The sequence below is a fragment of the Corapipo altera genome, unplaced genomic scaffold (assembly GCF_003945725.1).
Source record: "Corapipo altera isolate COAL_440 unplaced genomic scaffold, ASM394572v1 45, whole genome shotgun sequence".
Lineage (NCBI taxonomy): Eukaryota > Metazoa > Chordata > Aves > Passeriformes > Pipridae > Corapipo > Corapipo altera.
Window position 1 is genome coordinate 1,979,793 of NW_020884877.1, and position 19,708 is coordinate 1,999,500.

Below are 19,708 nucleotides of genomic sequence, written 5' to 3' on the forward strand. Positions count from 1 at the left end.
GTGAGTCTCAGTTCCACTGCTCTGATCCTGAACGTGTTGCTGTCATTCTGCTCAGAGTCGTTATACACGTCAAAACATCTCTCCTAATAGAATCTCTCATGTTATGTCTCTCTGAGTGCAATTATAATCTTGATGCCTTTAACATTCTTAGTTCATTATTGCTTTCCTCTGTGCAATAAAGGCAATTGTATTTTCCCTCAAGTCTGCTGCAAGGGTTCTAGTGGAGTGGCTAAGGAGATATCCATGTTTGTTATATTGTTAAAATGAGCCCTTCCTAAAGTGCAGCTGTTAAAATAACAAACATTAGTGTTAGAGTTGACTAGAGAATGGCAATTCAAATTGAGGCAATATCTAAGATATTTGAATTGGAAATAAACCCCAAATATTTAGAGTGCTTACAAAATTTTTCTTGAGTGCAAGCTCCAGATATGAATTGCACAGCCATTTATATGTTGTATTTCTGTGTTTCCCCTCAAGCTGTGTGGTTGCAGTAATTTGGATAAGTTTGGGTACAAGACAGTTGCAGTAGCACAAGTAACGGGGGAAGCTGCCTGACTGAGCATCAAGACCTGTTTGACTGTTGAAGGAGGCGGGTGTGGAACCAAGTTTTTAGCTTGTGGTAGTTGTTTTCTGTGCATTTGAGGAGTGTGTGTATAAAACAAATGGGTAAGACAGAGAGAAGGCCACAGTTTAGGTCAGCCTTGAGAATTGTCGGGTTTGAGGCTTTCAGGTTTCCTGGTTTTCCCCCTCTCTTGAGCAGTCAGGTGTTGGGCTGCATGGCTGCATGAATCAACATTGAGTTTTCAGTGCAAAGCCTTTCACAGAAAGGGTGAAAGATGATATTCATTTTGGTGTCCTGATTTTTTTTGTAGCGACCCAGGACTCTGCTCATGTTCAGCATTTCCATTCCTCCTCCTCTCTGGGACTTGTTATCGATCACTGTCTCCATTAACTAATTCCCTGCTTTTGAGTTATGTTCCTGTATCCCCAGGGCATGGCTCTGTAAGATCATCATTTGCCCCAAATACAAACACTGGGCTAGTGCACTGTCCTATGTGTTTTCTTGGGCTTCACTGTCAAGATCATTACACAGTGTGAGTTAAATATTCTTCCGAGTGCCTGGGAAATGTTCAAATCCCAGTGCAGAACTTTCCGCAGGCTGTGAAATCTCTGTGCACTCACTGAACTCTCTCTGCATATGAATATGCAGCTTAAAAATGATGCTTTGTACAAACATGCAAATGGGATTAATGACTGTGGTTCATTACTGGCTATTGGTTGCAATTAGGCATCACTGGACCAGCATTCGGGGATGATAATGGATTTGAAACGACTTATCCACCACTTTGCATTTCAGAGGAACTGTGACACTGGATTATTGTTGTTAATATAGGTTATAAATCTGTTCTGTACATGGAATTCATGTGTCTGAACTCCTTCCAAACTACATTTTTCCCTACTTCAACAGCCCTTCATTAAAACTTGAGGGTTTGGAGTCATTCCAATGGAGGAAAAATGACCCGTGCTGGATGGGATGGGTGTTGAGATGAAGTATCACACAGTAATAGCACACTGTTTAATGTATGTTATGGGTATTGATTGGTACTGTGCATGATTTTATGTGGGCTAAATACATTATTTTAAAAATATTATAGTGTATAGGAAGACTTTAACTTACATTGGCATTGTTTGAGGGAAAGTATTGGAATGGTACAGAATAGATGCCATTTCCAGAAAATATGGTAGTTTTGCAATGTTTTCTCATTATATTTGATTTCAGGTAAAAAATTATTTCTCATTAAGTTAATGGAGGACAATTTACTTGGCAGTATCATACAGGATGGTGGCACAACTGGACCCAAAAACACATTCAGCATAAGCAGTTTTCATAATTGTTGGAGGTATTACTGGCCAGGCTCCTGTGAGCTCCCTGCCTCAAACTGGATACCAGGATGCTCCTAGCCCAGGCTAAATGGGTGTATAATTTTGTCATGGGATGCTGGACATGCACTGGCAGAAAGCTTTTAGAAAAGGCATCATATTTTTTTAATTAAAAAAAATGTTAAAAAGGTAATAATTCATTGCTCTCTCAATCTGGCCTATAGTGCCTGCTGTCCTGCTGACATGCATTTTGCTACATCTAATCTCCAAGTATTGTAACTAGTTTATCTTTTTCTTTTCATTTTTATTCCTTACCTGGTGCAGTTCCAAAGCCTCCTAAAAGGCAATTCTCTGTGTACTAAAAACTACCTTCTACCAGGTACCTAAGTGATTTTAGAATCTCATTTAACCACTTCTAATTACATTACATGATGGCAGCTAACCCATTTTTTGTACGTTCAAGAAACTGGCCTGCAGTGACTGGTAACACACTCTGGTTTTGGGGGGGAGTACCAAGCTAATCTTAGAAGGGTGTTGGTTTTGAATGGGACAGGCCTGTGCTCGGTATGGTTTGTAACCTCCACTGGAGCCATCCTTGTGGAAATAAAAGATCATTATGATGATCCTGAATGTAGAACTACAAGCTGTGTTTAGAGTGGGCCAAAACCTTGGAAAAAAATGGATATTTGTGCGCTGGGACAGAGATGAGCATGTAAGAGAAGTGGGAAGGGCAGCAGGTGAAACGGGATTTGTGTACGGTTGGATACGGCAGCTTCTGTTGCCAGTACTCAGATCAGAAAGGGAAAATTGTTTAAAATGTGGAGGGCTTTTTAAGTTGAAACTTGTTTATGAATTACTTGAGTTTGTTGTCTGAAAATTCACGTATGCCATACTGTCACACTGTTTGGTAGTAGGAGCATGTTATATTTAAATTTTTGCAGATGTGAAACAGCCACTCTAGAAGTGCAAAGCAGTCTTAAGGAAGTTTTAATCAAGAAGGTGAACTTCATTAAAACAAAAGATTACTCCTTTTATGATGCCTAGTCCTGGTGTCTGTCTATCCAGAAGCAGTGACAAGTGGTGCTGTGCCAAAAACCTGCTTTATTGTTTTTCCCTCGCTGTCACAGCCAGGCAGCACCGCAGGGGGGAAACAGTTATCCTGGCATGGGTCAATGTGTGAGCATGAAATATGATAAAAAGATCTAGCAATTAGGTAATGTAGAATGAAAAATTACCTGGAGTTTTGCACTTGGCATACCACACATTGACAGTTCTGAAGATTTGCAGCCAACAGCCTTATGTCACAGGTTTTTGCAGGATGGTTGCATTTTTCTTCTCCGACAAAAAGCCATGTACCCATGTGCCATCCACCATCTGCTGGTTGCTGTTGTGCTTCCTGGCTTTGGGACTTCTTCCTTGGTTTATAGAATGTTAATTTACAATTGATGTTGCATTTTTGAAATTAATTTTTTTCTTTTTTTTTTTTTGCTCAGCTTTGATGATAAATGAGAAAAGAAAAAGTGTTTTTTGTATTTTTACTACTGGGTGTTCCGGCATTCACCTTCTGTATAAATGACATTTTATGTCTATTAATAAAATGAGTAAGATTGGGTTTAAGATTATCCTGAAGGATGAAACATATTACAATGACTGCATAAAATGGGTCTTAGACACATAGTCCATGAGGATAATTACAGCAAGGCCCAAAAGAACAGACACCAAAAGAACTATGGGGTTTTAATAAGAAGTGTCACTGTAAATAATTAATGAGTCTCAGAACTCCAGCAACAAAATAGTGAACTATATCTCAGGTGTGTTTCAAGGTTACAAAATCTATTAGAAACAAAATCCTTACTGCTGAGTGTTTTGTTCAAATACAGACTCAGAACATAAGGGTGGCTCCATAAGCCAAATTTTTCTGGACCATTGTCCTGTCCCCAGCAGTGAGTACCAGGGGATGCCTGGGAATGGCTAAGAATAGGAAAGGCATTTCTGAGGTTTTGTCTTAATACCCTCCTGGACTGTACCTTTTATTTCCAAGCATCTTGAGCCAGATGCAGTTTCCATGTAATCCTTGGTGTATTCCTCTTGCAGAACTTTGTCCCATCTTTCTTTGTACCCACAGAGACTTGGATTCACATCATCCTCTATAGAGGAACTGTGCCGGTCTCCTGCCTGGTGTGGAAAAAAATACCTGTTGTCTTTTCAACAATTTTAGTGGGAACTTTTTTAATAATGTGCTGACCCCAACATTTTTAAAATTCAGCCCAATTTTCACCTTGTCTGGTGAGAAGAAAATGAGGGGCTGTGACAAATATGCACTGTGGCAAAGCAGGAGAATAAAGCAGAGTTACAGTGACTGCAGAGCTGAACTGATGTTTGAGAATTCCATCCCTTGCATTGTTTTCAGTACCAAAGGAAAAAGGGAGTGTTTAAATAGAGCTCTCATAACCAGAGGTGGGACTCCATTGGTAAGCGTATGCTTTCCTAAGTGTTTTTAATCTTGTTTTCAAGAAAAATGAAGCTTACAAGGATGTATTTCCCCCCCACCCCCATTTCATGTTCCTTATCCCTCTTCCGTGCTCTCTAATGACTTTTTAACTTGCAGGCTAATTCTGGCAAAATGAAGAGAGAAGTCTAAAGGATCAATCAATTCCTGGTATATTTATTTAGTCAACAGCTAAGATGATATGAAACAAGGAGGCAAAAGATGCTTCTGTAAGCATTCAGTCTTCATTAGTTCTGTTTTTGTGGAATAGTTCAGTTTTTCCAGGCATTTCCTCCCTATATCTTTCCTCTTCGACTTAGCATAAAATGTCAGCCAAATTTAAGTAATCTTTAACAGTATTTGCAGTTCTTCCCTTGTACTTTGCTATGTTTAGGGTTTACCTCTGCTGATACTGCAAATAATATAGAAGCTTTTAGGATTTTGCTTTAGAATAACTGCATGAATAGAAGTAAATAAGAGACCTCATTTTTCCAATTAAGCAATTGGAATATTGATTTTTAAAGTGTTTTTCAAGTGCCATGGCAAAAGACCATTAATCCTGTAATGTTGGACTGTATGTTCAAAATTTGTTGTTGTGTTGCTGATGCTTGTGTTGTTTAAGTTCCAGTCAGATGCTGCCTGTTGCTGCAGCTTTTTAGGATGCAAAACTTGAACACAAGCTGTGTTTGGTTTAGTGTGTTGCTGTGAGAACAGTTATTTACCAACAGTGTGTGTAAGGCTTTACTCACCACCTTTTGGTTTAGACTGAAGTTGTCTGAGGAAAGAAGCTGTTTCTCAGTTTATGAGAAAGACCATGTCCACACCCCTATATAACTAATATGTAAATATAATATATAATAACATATATATATATATATAATATGTAGTTTATATATCACAGAATATGCTGAAGGAATATCCCCATTGGAAGGGACCCACAAGGATCATCAAGTCCAGCTCCTGGCCCTGCACAGGACCATCCCCATATATATATGTGTGTGTGTGTGTGTGTGTGTTGATCTCATCAATACATAAATATCTCCAAGGTGGGTGCCAAGAGGATGGTGCCAGACTCTTTTCAATGGTGCCCAACAACAGGACAAGGAGCAATGGCCATAAACTAGAACTCAACAAGCTTCACCTCAACATGAGGAAGAGCTTCTGCACACTGGGGGTGGAGAGTGCTGGGACAGGCTGCCTAGGGAGGTCATGGAATCTCCCTCTCTGGAGGTTATAATGCATCTAATGACTCAGATGGCTGTATCATTTGCTTTGGCTAAGGCAAAATGACAATCCTTGTAAATTTTGAAGGATGGGACATGTGCTCCTGCTGTGAAGCAGAAGAGTTTTCTAGCTCAGTGTTCCTCAGCAGCTTCACAAGTAACCTGAGCACTCCCCTGGAGCAGCTTGAGGTTCAGATCCAAGTCCATCATCTGGAAATATTTGAGCCAGGTGCAATATTTGAAGCTGCCTTGACTGTTGGTGTTACAATTGATATATTTGCAGGGGAGCACTACAGGGGTAGCTGTTGCCTTCATTTGACTGGTATTCCAGAAAGGTGATCAGTCACCTGAAATGTTGTAAAATGACTCTGTGCCAAAGGCTCGTGTTGTTGCTGAATATGAGATTGAATTATTGATATGTCTACAACTTAGGAAGTGTTAATGGAGAGGCATCTTGTAGTGAGAACAGTGAAGTTGGAAGAAGCAGGAATGTATAAAGAAAGGAAATGTGTGTGTGTGCGTGTGTTTAGAATATGAGAGGGGAAGGATTTAAGGCTTGAGAAGTTGGTGTTCCACCCCCTTTTATGGAATGCAGAATTAATGTTTCCAAAGTTTTTCCTGCTCTAATTGTCTCTGGAAGGGCAGTTCACAGCATCAGTTAGGAATACCTGAAGTCAGTTGAAAGGTAGAACTTTATGTGTATTTAGTATTTTAAGAAATGGTCTATCCATGTTTCACCCCTTCTAGTGCTTTGGTCTGCTAGAAAGTGTAAACAAAAAACCCCCCAAACAGACCAAGCAAGATCGTACAAACCAAACTGGTGGAGTCCACAGAGCACTGTACACAAAAGTGCTGTTACTTTCTTTACAAAAGCACCAAATTTCTAAAAGATGGCAGTTATTTGCATGTCTGTGAATGTGTTTCAAGTGACAGAAAAAGATAGGATTTACCTTTTTCTTGTCTCCTAATATGTTCGCTGGTTTGTTGATTTGTTTGTTAAAAAACAATTAAAGTGTTTTATTTTCCTCTGAGTTAGATATACACACTGCACAGGATTAGCTGGAGCTTTCCCTGTTAGTGATCAATCTTAAATTCAAATGGAGATTATATATTTAGCTACTGGTATATATGAGCTTCTGATGTCATATGTTTTTAATCGAAAAATCAGTATGCATTTTGTTTGAAAATCAGTCATGAAATAGAGGACTGTGTGGGTACCACAGACTGTTAAACCGACAGCCTAGATTATTAAAAACTGCTGCTTTTCCTGATATATTTGTTTTTCTCCCCAACATGATCTTATACAGAACAATAGTACAGTATAAAAACGTTGGAACTATGGGGAACAAAACATTAACTCAGAATTTGGAGTGTTTCTTTTATCTCCCAGGACCAAAAAAAGGCCTCAAATCAGAAAAAGTATGTAATTATTGATCAGCTATTAAGTAGATAGGATTTTTTTCTAGCAGCAGAATTTTGATTTAGATGTCTGACTTGGCTTGACACAGCACTTTTTTGTTCATTATGTGGTTTGGAAACTACTGTGTGGTGAGGATTTCCTCACTGCTAAACAGCCTCAGTGCTAAAACAGCTCTGACAGCCATCATTCCCATGAGTACCATTGGTGCTTCCCAGAAAAGCTGGCATTAATTCCTACATGCTTAACTACAGAGCCTCAGCTGATGCAACTCCCCTTTCTTTGGTGAAGTGATGCTTTCTTATGCTCGGGGGATGCTGGGGAGCTTCTGTTGCAGGGCTTGGGGCATCTGGGCCTGCTCTTCCTGAGTATTTTTGCCCTTCCTCCCACTATCAGTCTGTCCCTCAAAACTTTTTCCTGTACAAGCTGTGCTTTTGTTTCCAATCCTCCCTTTTTTCTCCTTTGATCTGTAAGGAGTGCTAAACCTCATTTGTAACTCCTTCCCCTGTTGCAGATTGCCAAATTGAATCCATTTGAACTACCTTCCTGCTCATATCTGTCCTCTGAAAGATTTTCATCACTGCCTGGATGGCGTATTCTTGAAATTCAGCCCAAGGAACCAGTGCTTCATGTAACATTTTGGGGATTATATATTAAAAAATGTATAAGCCATAAATCTCTCCTTGTGATTCACAACAGTGGCAGTACATGTTTCCCTCTGAATCAATTGCAGATTTCATCAGTCCCACTTTATACCTGCCTCCGAATTTGTTTTAAGCTCTTATTTCATAAATGTATAAGGGGTATGATAATTTATCATTTCTCTAATTTTATCTGTCTCCAGAAGTGAGATCTAGCTTGAGTTATTAAAAGTGCAAGTGTTTCATTAACAAAAGCACATTTATTCCAAACAGCTTTACAAAATTAGGGTCTCCCCCAAACCCCTACTCAGGCTTCAAACCTTTATGCTCTGGAATACGTGACAAAAGCTTCAGAATTACTCCTGTGCAATATTAAAATTTTTGAGAGATTAATCTCTCAAAGCTTTGTCTTAGGCATGGGGGTGTAACTGCCTAAATGAAGATTATAATGATATTTTCATAAAAATTAACAGTCTAAACCATAAGTGTTAAAAATAGTCAAAAACTTAGGTAGGTGATCTTTCATAATGTCAAGTTCCCCCCTAAGATCTATCAGGTAAATGATGCACATATTTCAAGCTGTCATAGTAGCTACTTTTACCAAGCAATTTGGTGGACATCTACTGGAAAAGGAGGAGAGGAAGAATATAACAAAGAAGGTTTGACACCACAGGTCCCAGACCCTTTTTTCCCTTCTTTTTTTTTTCCCCCCTCTTTTTTTCTTATGAACTGCAACAGTGAACTGAATATCTCAGAGTATATTCTTGAAGTTTTACAGTAGCGCTTAGAATCAACCCTTGAGCTGTTTTCACTTCCCACAGTTTTATATCCAGGGATGTGGGAGAAGGATTTCTACTGCCTGTGGTAGCACCTTTGCCATTATTCAAATAAAAACAGAGTTTATGGGATCTTAAAGGCAAGGTCATCTTACTGACGTTGCTGAGATAACAGCAGAAATTGGTCTGAAAACCATATTTTTGACCTGTATTTTTGTGTATTATCCATACACTTTATTCCTGTTTTTTGTTTTTGTTTATTAAACATGATTGAAGACCTCCAATATTCCTAGGAGGGCTGCATTAACTTTTTTCCAGTATTTTAAAGGAGTTTGGGATGAAGGCACTCCAGATGGATTGATCTAACTTTTATATTGGGAAGGCTGATAGAAATTATATTAAGAAGCAAAATGACAGGATACATGGATACATTTATTGCAGTGCAGCCCGGGGGGGTATCAGCATGGCTTTGGAAATTAAGCCTCAGAAATCAGCTGGGGGTTCTCCAAAGGGCTTGCTGAGCATTTGATCAAGGGAGATTCATGAATTTCATACACTTGGATTTGCAGTAAATTCTTCTGGAGGTTGTTTGACAAAAACTCCCCAGGAATCAAAACTGTCCTGAATAAACCGGAAATTTATCTTGTGGATTGAAAAAGTGGTGAAAGGACAGGAACAAAATGTCACTTTCAGAATGGAGAGATGAATTTTTGAGTCCCATGGGGATCTGTGCTGGGATCTAAGTTAAGACCATCTTGGAAGTTGGGGAAAAGAATGAGGTAGATGAGTTTGCTAATTAGCCAGGACAGGAAAAAGGAGCAAGTGAAGAATTACAGGAAAAGATTCCAGTCTCAACAGGTGACTTGATGGTGAAGTGGCAGATGAAAGTCAATGCAGATGAACACAAAGTAAAGCACATAAGAAAAATGGCCCTAATTGTCCATAGATAAGAATGGGTCTCAGCTAGTTCTCAGTACTGAGGAAAGCAATCCTGGAGCCGCTGTGGTCGACTTCTTTCTGGTGGGGCCAAAAATGCTGATTGAATTACAAGACTACAGAATAAACCAGGAAACGTTGCTGTGCTGTTGTATCCCTTCCTTGAGTACCTGTTTCTTCAGTTGCAACTGCAAAGGTGCAGAGAGAGATGGTAAATGTGCCCCAGGAGCTGGAGTGATGTCTGCATGAGGAGTGAGTCAACAGAGCAGGAATCTTCAGCTTTGCAGTAAAATATAACAGGGCACTGAAACACCACGGTTGGTACCACATTTAGAGATGGTGGATATGTAGTAGATGTTTACTTTTAATCACAGTATTAGAATTAGAAGCATCAAGTGAAATGGAGTAAGGTATTTAAGACCCCAAAATAGCATTTCACACAATGCGTAATTAAATTCTGGAATTCATTGACATAAGAGATTGGGGGTGCCAAAAGTTTGCATATGTTCAAAAATCAATTACTCGTGGGGAAAAAAACTTTACGGATGTGCTTGTTAAGGACAAAGAAATCCTGAGCCACAGGCCGGGGCTGGGAGAGTTTAATAAGGGTAAAACTCCACATACTTGTTTTTATTATTTTCTTTTTATTAAGAATCCTCTACTAGTTGTTATAGAACATGTTACAGGTGAACTTTTAGTCTGAAGCCATATGTTCCTGCTTAAAGGAAACAGAATTATACTTATCTGAAGATTTGATCAAAAAAATCTGAGTTAAACTCTGTATTTTCCATTCATGTAATGTATCAATGACCCAAGAGATAGTGAATGTGTTAAAGTGTTTGTGCTGAGTTAGAAGAGACAAAACGGGGATGCTTTTAATAATAATTTACATGTAGAAAGGTATGAATTTGGAAAATAAGAAAAGATTCTTCCCTGAATCTGTTTTATTCTGTTTTGAAAGCAGTTCTCTGGGCTTACTTATTTTATTGATAAACTCTATTGATAAACAGACTACAAAAGGTAGGAAAGTAATTTTTGGAAGCTGTGTTCACTTTCCTGTGGGAGATAGCTCCTTCCTATCTCCTTTCCTTGTCTTTTGATAGTATATTTAATAAGCGACCGCTTCCTCTGTGACATGTCAGAAAACCGTGTCAAGTAAAAACAGGAATGTTTTCAAACACGATTTTTGTTCTTATGTATTTTAACATAACATCAATTGCTAGTTAACCTGTCTTTCTAAACAGAGTTAAATTATTTTGCTGTGTCCCTTGAGAACATCTTCACCTATACCCTTGCTGAAAGCTGTTTTTATTCCCAGTGGCACCCAGCTGGTGACGTCGAGCGGGGACACCACGGTGCGGATCTGGGACCTCTCGAGGCGCGGGTGCATCCTGACCCTGAAGGGACACGCCCGCGCTGTCCACGGCTGCTCCTGGCATTCCTGGGGGGACTTTGTGGCCTCTGCCTCCATGGACAGCACGAGCAAAATCTGGGATGTTAACAGGTAGGGAGCTCCTGGAGAGTCTGTGTTAGGTAATTGATAACCGCTTAATAACCACGGGTTTGTGTTTTAGCTCGATTTAGCATCGATTGGTGGAGTTCACTTGGAGAACACAGATAAATTAAAGAGAGGGCTGGAAAAAACAGACTTTAATGTGGTTTTACTAAACAGGGAGATGGGAAGGATTTCAGATAGTGCTAAAATACAAATATTTGCTTTTACTTGGCATCTGTTGTTCTGCAGTGTTGGGTTTTTTTTTAAGGTAAGAGCTTTGTGGAACTTAAATATGTAATTTAAGTAAATAACTGACTAAAACTTTGAGTAAGTTTTCTATGTAGTACTTCTAGCTCCTAAGTATGCAACACACTTTAAGGTTGACCAAGTGGAAATATAAAGTCACTATATATGTTTCAGCAAGGTCACTCCTGATTAATAAATCAATGAATACCTTTTTATTATCCAGGCAAATGCATTGTTATGAAGTTAATTCTAGAATATTAGTATATTCCTGCTTACCAGTTAATTATTAGTTCCTGAACTTTCTTCAATTATATTCAGTTTTGGTTAACTTACAACTTAAAGAAATGGAATGGAATTTTTTTTTTTCCAAACTGCATCTTCTCGACTCCTGAATTACTTGGGAGTGGTGTAACTGGCACCACTGTACTGTACTAGGTCTGATTTTTAACAACTGAATGTCACCAGCCCACAGAGAAGTTTCCAATCTTACAGGTCTTTTCCCTGATTCTTTATTATCCAGTCCTAATGGTTTTTTCCATTTGCTATTGGTCTTGTTTTTCTTTTGCATTTGCACGAGATGAAATAGTCCTTCAAGCTTGTTGGCCACTGCAGGGAAAGAAACTTCACAGAAAAAGCAAGGAAGAATTTCTTCTTTGGTTCCTTTTCCTAAATGCTACTTAGTCTGCTGCAATTGCAGGGAGCCTTGAGTTGAGATTTTCCAAACTGTTGTAATTCACCCAGACTTTTTGGAGAGCTAATTAAAACTCTGTCAGGATCAGATTTCCAGTCTAGCTTTAAGATTGTGAATTGAGGAAGTATTAAATACTGTTCAAAACTTTTTTTTCAAAATGGGATAACAAATCTATCCTTTTGTGAATTATTCCAAGTTATTTTGGCTGAGAGCAGTTACTTAAAATGAAAGCTTGAAGCACATATTCAACTTTTATAAAACACAGACAAACCAGTTAAAGTTTGGCAAAGTTCAAGACAGCTGAGAAGTGGGTTTTATAACAGAAATTGTCAGCCAGTTCTGATAACAGATGATGCCTCCACCATTTACTATCAGTAATAAGAATTAATGGTCAGTGTTTTCCTTAGAAATGGAAACACCAGAAATCTAATGTATTGTTGTCTCTTAACCTGTTGCAGTAATTTAATGCCTTGATCATCTTTTATGGCATATTCATGACCTTTAAGAAATAATGGCAAGAATTGCTTTAATTTTATGTCAGAATGGTTTTGAATTTGCATAGACAGAGGTTTTGTTTAGACATTTTAAAATATCTTCTCTAGCAAGGAGGCTTTTGTAGTCAGAGGAATCAAAGCAAACCTTCACCGCCAACCCATGCCTCCCCCTCACAGTCATCAGCAACTCTCATTTTCTACCTCCAGTCTATCTCATCTGCATTTTGCATTTGAATTAAGAGAGTAAGGACACAGCCATGATGTGAAAGGCTAGTTATAGGCACAGAATTTTGCAGCCTGAAGTCATGCAGAAGTCTCGGTGGCTAAAGGCAGCAGGAGGTGACAAAAAATGTGGCATAGTGTGATTAAAATAGGAGTATTCAGAGTACGGAACAAAAAAGCCTCACTGAGAGTCCTCACTGGTGGCCTTTCAGTCTGCTCCCGGTGCAAACTTGGGTTATGTTCCATTACCTCAGTCCCAAAGCCAGCTGAGTTCTGTTTAGCTGGTCTGTTGAGATGAATCTGTAGGATGTGCTGTAGGAGTGTACATGGTGTATGCACTTAGTACAGCACAAGTACGGTGGGAACATGAGATGCTCTTGAAGGGCTTCTGTAAAAGGGATTTGATGACAACAAGGCTGTTTCAGGCTTAAGACATCCTGCCTGGAGACCTGACTCCAGAACAGTCAACTGCAACTGGGCCTTATGCCCATGTTGGCTAATTCAAGTGAAAATCAGGCCATGCAGAATATATGGCCTGATTTGGAAATAAGGGAAAACTACTGAGATTAATGATGCTCAGAGCTTCCACTGGATTGTTAATTTACTGCTGCTTATACATGGAGATGCTCTACAAAAGAACCTGCAGTGAATTTTGATTTGGCAGTACTCACTGGCAGGCTAATTGGCTGAGTTTGGCAGCACTGATCCCAGCTGATTCCCGGGGTGTCCCCTGTGAATCCGTTCCGTGCCTGCAGTTCTCCAATCCAGATGAGGCCAGCTGTGCTGGGTACCAGTAAATGTGCATCTCCTCCAGACTCCTGGAGACTGGGGTTGTGCAGCAGCTCAGGAGGGTGGAGCAAGCTTTCCACAAGGGTTTATGATGCCTAGGAAGTTATTTTTCCTCTCATCCCCACAGAATATGTGCTTATCCAGTTGTCATCTGCAGCGTTCTCCCTCTCCAGGTGTCTGCCAGCTGACACGAGCTCTGAACAGGGGACAGAGCACAGGATAGCATATTTGTGGGAGGATAATAATCAGTGATCACAGTTAATCTGGTGATTTTACTCTTTCCACTGACAAGGAATTAAGATTTTAGAAATGAGAGCTGTTTCTCTTCCTTAGTATTACATATTTGGATGGATGCCTGCTTTCAAATTGGATAGTCCTGGAAAGCAGAAGGTTGCAGGGGGGGGGAAGCAAGATGAATATCAAAGCTATCACTGCCACCTTTCTGAAAGAGCTATGTTGTAAATAAATGCTACAAATAAAAGTGCATCCATTTTTGTAATGGGTGGCAGTTGTCTTTTTATTTCCAGGCTTCAAAAAAAGCGCCTTTTATACATTAGAAACATACTTTTCTATCTATAAATGTTACTTTTGAAAAATATATAGCATTCTCTGTAGTTGTAAATTTGGTATCAAGAAATTGAGGAGGCTGTTTGCTATCTTTTAGCACCAAAACCCAAGGTGCAACTTTCCAATCATCACAAGATGCAACATCTCTTAAATTGGAAAAGGTTGCCAACAGTTTCAATAAATTACGTAATTCTTTGCCAATGATAAGAAAATTCTGCCTACTAAATATTTGAATTTTGTTTTCTTAGAAGGTGAAACTACATCTGGTCTTTTTATTATTTTCTTTTGCTATGGGTAATATTCACAAATGTTTTTCTTTTGTGTGTATTGAAAGGGTCAATCACGCATCAAGGCACAGGTGACATTCCTGACAGGAGGATAACATCAGGTAGCTTTGTAGTTAACCTCGTTGTTCTCGTGGACAACTTATGTGCCTTCTGTTTAAAGAGACAATCTGAGTTTAACAAACAAAACAGAAAACAAACAAACATCCAAGCACATTCCTTCTTCCTGGAAGAGACAGGCACAGGCTGAGACACAACCATGATCCAAGTTACTGAAGGATTCGAGGGAGTCTGAGTTCTGGTGTTGGAATGTCTTGATGCTTTCTGCTGGGAGAGTTGGCCACTTCTAAAGGACATTGAAAGCAAATGGCATAACACTGGGGAGGCGAGGGCAGGGAAGGAAGATAACTAAGAAGATAACTAATGTACCTGCTATAGTTAGAAAAACTATAAAAAACCCCAAACAAACCAGCAAAACAAAGATATATCTGCTCTTCTCAAAGTTAGCCCAACTGCTTAATGATTATGGGAATCAACCTGAACCTGAAGCTGGGGAAGAAAGGAAGAGGCTTCTAATTTGGGAGAGGATTTTATCCAGGAGCACAGCTCAGGTTGCAGACACACTGTGTTCATAGCTCAGCAGGCAGCTCCAGGGCTGTTTTCTCTGACTGTAAATTCAGGACTGTCAAAGTCATTTTGGCAGGATTAATTTCAATTATCCAACGGTAAATATCATCAGAGATTTACAGCCTGATCTCTGATATGCAAATCAAGCTGAGCATCATGTATCTCGTGTAAATACAGGCAGTTGTTTAGTTTTGCAAACATATGCTGTACACTGTATGTTAAATGCAAACATTGTTATTTATGCTTTGAGCTCAAGAAATTATTTGCAGCAAAGTCAGAACATTTAGAATTTTTTTTCCTCCAGTTGATCCATTATACAGTCATTAGACCAGTTCTTCATTTTTGCCTGCTTTCTTTCAATAGTGCAAAATACAGGAAATTAGGCCACAGAGAAATGCAATTGTGCTGTCCTGTAACAGACCCCAGGCTGAAGAAATGTTTGTGAATTGGAGCTGTTGCTGCTTTCTGTTTGCTGTTTTATAATCCATCACTTATTTGTTTTCCTTTTCATTTAACATGGCCATTTTTGTGTGGTTCCTGGAAGTTTCTCCCGTAATCAAATTATATTTTAAAATTCTGAAATATGGATTTACATCAGTCTTCAGTCATTACTAGTATCCGTTAGTGGACTTGTTCAGGTGCAAATTTTAAAAGTAACTAATCTGTCATGATTACTGTTAATTATCCTGCACAACTCCTAAGATAGTATCTTGTTAGTAAGGCATTAATATAGTCTCTTATTTATATACACAAAAATAATTGTTGACACCTTTTGCTTTTCTACAACAAGACTTGGAACTTCCACTTCTTTACCAAAGTGTCATATATATATGACATTAATTCCTAGTTTGTTTGAATAATTCCTTCTTTTCTCTTAAACCTCTATTAAAATTCTGTCGTAACTTCTCTCCATTTGGTAGCTGCTGTTTATAGTTTTGTTTCTTCACACAAGAAGCATTTTAATTTTTGGGAAATTTAGGGTTAGTGCTTACTTTGAAGACGTCAAGGAGGGATGGAATTTGTTTCATGAGAAGCCCCTCCTCAGCTCTAGCTTTCCTTGGAATGATACCATCAGTGATGGTACTGCATGTTTACTTTAATACACATCTTGGTCATGTGCAAGACATGATGAAGTTCATTTTAAGCTGCTGTTGTAGTTTGGAGTGGATTTTTTTTTTCTTTAGTCTCAATGAAGTAATTATTTAATGTTGCTTGAGTTGCCAAGTTGACTAGTCAAGCCATTTGCCTTGTACCATCAGAGCAGTGTGAAAAGGCCAGAGTTTAGCCTGGCTTCTCCTGGCATCCTTGACATTCATACTCTGATTCTTTTTCTTCCTTTTCCCTTATGCAATGGACAGCTTTTAAATGAAATATTTACTATCAGATGTGTAGTCATTTTTCACCACGCCAAAGGCATCCATACCAGGATCCTGTAACATCTCCTTGGCAGAAACTCATAAATATTGTCCAAGTCAAAAATGGAACTAAGCTTTCACATTTGGAATTGGAATGAGGGTGTGTAACCAGTCCTTGTCCAAATACCCCTTTTCGGGTGACACTTGTCTGACTCACTTCTCGGTGGGACAGAAGCCACAAGCTCTTCTGGCCACATACCATGTTTAATTGATTCCAGTAAAAGTGAAGCTAATCTATTTTCAGAAAAGACAAATGTCCTCCAGGAAATTAGAAGGCAAGTAGAAGAACTCAGAGGAAATGTGGCAGGACCATCTTTGGGTAGTTTGTAATGTGTCTCCTGACAGCACAGCAGGAAATGCTTGCCATTTTGATAAAGGAGAATTCCCTTTGGAATCCTCTGAGGAGTACTGGAGAGACAAGCTGCTATTAATCCCTCAAATCCAAACGAGGCCCATGCCCAAGTCTCCACATTTATAAGTATGCTCCGGTTCCATAACACATTTTTCAGGACCGAGAAAATCTAAAACCTGGTCGTTGTAATTCCCAGAGAGCCAGTTGTAAAAATCAATTTGAAGATGTGAATTATCAGGGAAAAAAAATTATATCCAAAGCACAGCTATTCAGTTAAGGGGAAAATAGAACTAAATACTGAAAAAGAGGAATCTTAAAGTACAAAACTTTACAGGAAGTGTAGCTTGAATGCTGTGTTGTAAACTTCCAATTTAATTGCATTACAGAGTTAGTATGAGACAACAGGGATCAGTAATGAGAAACGTTTAATATGGTCACATATTTATAGTCAAAAAAGCCAGAGAAATCTTACTTAATTCCCATGGAATGCCTGAACTGGGCAAGTCATACCATTGTCTACTTTTGGTGAAACTAAACAAAGAGATGAAGGGTTTTACTGGAGCCCATGGGGTGAGTTACTGCTGAAGCCATTGGTAAAACTTTCTATTCTTTGGTAACATTAAAAAAATGTCAAAATTAGTTGTCTTCAAATGTTCCTACTGGGTGAGAAGAATGAGATTTTCAGTAGTAATGTAGATTCATGAGAAACAGATGTTTCTGTGATTATTAATCACATTGTTAAACGTGACAGGAGCTGTGTAGTTTCTGCTGAATTGTTTGTACTGGTGGCCCTTGGCTGCAGGTCTGGATAAATCCATGTTCTCTGTGGCTTTTGCAGGAACTGTCCATGGCAATTTAGCCTGTACATAACAAGCATATTTGAATTTCTTAGTGGTTAGAGGGATTTTTTTTTTTTAATCCAATGCTTTTCCAAAAGCATTGAATAGACAGAAATATAAGTGCTTTGCTTTCTGGTTTCTGTTACTGGTCTTGAACTCCACAGCACCATTTTTGAGTAATGGAGGGGGAAGAAAAAAAAATCAAGTTACTACTTTATTTTTTTAAAACTAAAGTGATGAATGGAGCTGCTTTCTAAAATGTCTGAGTCCTGCAGGTAGTTCCAGTAGGCTTACGTGAACTCTACAATTGTTATCTACGTAAGATTTCCATCTTCTTTTATGGAAAGATAGTGGAGAAAGTTGCACTTGATTGACATGAAAGGATGTATCCCTTTCTTATCTCAGAAGTTTCCTTGTTAATTTTAACATCTAATATGACTTGGAAAAACATATTAGATGCAATTGGGGATTTTATGTTCTAGTTGTCCTCTCTCAGCCCAGGGCTGCACAGATTTCCTAAATTATGTCTAGTTGGCTGAGAGATTCCCGTTGGACAGCAGTTGCTTTATTTAAGTGCTGAGGTAGTGTGACCTGAAAGTTGGACAGTTTTCTCCTTGGCTTACCTCACTTATCAAAGTCCCTCCTAGATTCCCTGACAGCTAATTCGGGAGCAGGAGGAATGATGAAGGTAATGCTTAGGCTTCCTTCCATCAAATCCCAACCCGAGCAGCTGGCAGGTGCAGAAAGCTCAGTCCCCTCGGATCGTGTGTGATGCAGGAGTCTCAGGTCTTGGATTTTTCCCTCTTTGACAATGTGCAAGTTGAATTCCTTGTCTTATTTGCAAGTGTGCAGGTACTGTAACTATGACTCCTGCAGAATGTTATTCAGATCTTGACAGGGTGTTTCCACTGTATTCAAATGCAGAGGATCAGCACTGTAGACATGCAGCACAATTCAAGTCAGAGTATAGTTTTTCACTCCAAATCCAGGCTCATTATCTTCTCTTCCCTTCATGCTACAGTCACTCATTACTGGCAGGCTTTTCTTTACCTCACCTGCTCTCCTAGAAATAGTCTTACAGTATCTCAACCAAACCAAAAACGAATTGTACCACCAGAGTAATTCGTACAGCAGTGAGAGCTGTCAAATATTATTACAGAATTCAGGGAAGACAACAGTTCATTAAAATTATGTATTTCCGTCATCACAACCATATCCTGTCAGTACCAGTTAGTGCAACTATTACACACACAGTCTGTGATCCATGTTAAAGTGCAGCACTGTTACCCACAATCACAGTGTGCTGCAGCACAAGTGATTGCAGGTTGTTCCCCTGTTTGTGTCCCCAGTGAATTAACCAGAACAGGAATACATCTTACTACTCACAAGCAGCACTACTCTGACAGGCATATCCACCTGAATGGTGAACCGTTTGTAGCTGCTGATGTCTTCTGGTTTGAAATCAAATTAATTGGTCATTTGATTTCAAAAGTCTGCTGTAATGGATGCCTTGATATATGTAAATTCCTGTTGTTTGAATTCTTGTCCCCTGGCTCCAGGCAGTCTTCAGAGATGTATGTGTGTGTGTGAGATGCTTTTGGCATGTCTTTTTCTTTTTTCTTCCTTTTTTATAAAAGGAATTTTTTAAAGGGTTCAGACGTTACACAAAACCTTGTATTGTGAGATTCTTCCCTCTCCCAAATGCTGTAACTCTGGTTGTCTGGCATGTGTATCCTGTTAAAGCAAACTACATTCATCTTTGATTAGCCTCATCTGGAAAATGAACACAAATCTTTGAACAGTTCTTAAATAAAGAAGATGTGCCCTGGGTCTTTTATTGAAGTTGGAAGACATTGAATTGTGTTTGTACCTCCTTAAAATGTGAACAAATACTGTTTGCAGCCCAGTAGTGGTTTTCTCTGTGACAGTTTTCAAAAACTTGGGGCTCATTTCTGTCCTAAATCTTAAATTTCCCTAAATGGTTGGACCACATACATATGATACAATTATTTTGGTACCCTGTGTGGATTGAGACAGACCTCAGACTCTTCAGAATAGGCTTTGAGAGCTATAAAGCCCATATCCACATGAGACAAGTGGTTAAGTCTGTGAACTATTTACACATCCAGGCTGAATCTTCTCATGAAAATAAGGGAGGGTTGCCTTAGTGGAGGTGAAGATCAAGATGAAGAAAACAAAAATGTTGGCACTTTCCCTTCTGCACTTCAGTATTCAGCATAGGTTTTCTGATGTGAATTGAGACACATCACACAAAACCCTTGTTCTAGGATGACCAATATCTTTCCCAGCTAGGAATCAATTCAC

At 39.1% G+C, this 19,708-nt stretch overlaps 1 protein-coding gene across 3 annotated transcripts in view; it reads left to right on the forward strand.

Annotated features, from left to right (window-relative positions):
- SPAG16 (sperm associated antigen 16) overlaps window positions 1–19,708 on the forward strand; it is a 379,115-nt gene that overhangs the window by 189,934 nt on the left and 169,473 nt on the right. For all 3 annotated transcript variants that reach the window (XM_027636865.1, XM_027636864.1, XM_027636867.1), the window contains exon 12: window positions 10,681–10,866. In XM_027636865.1, the coding sequence (XP_027492666.1) occupies window positions 10,681–10,866 (186 nt within the window). The remainder of the gene's footprint in view (window positions 1–10,680; window positions 10,867–19,708) is intronic.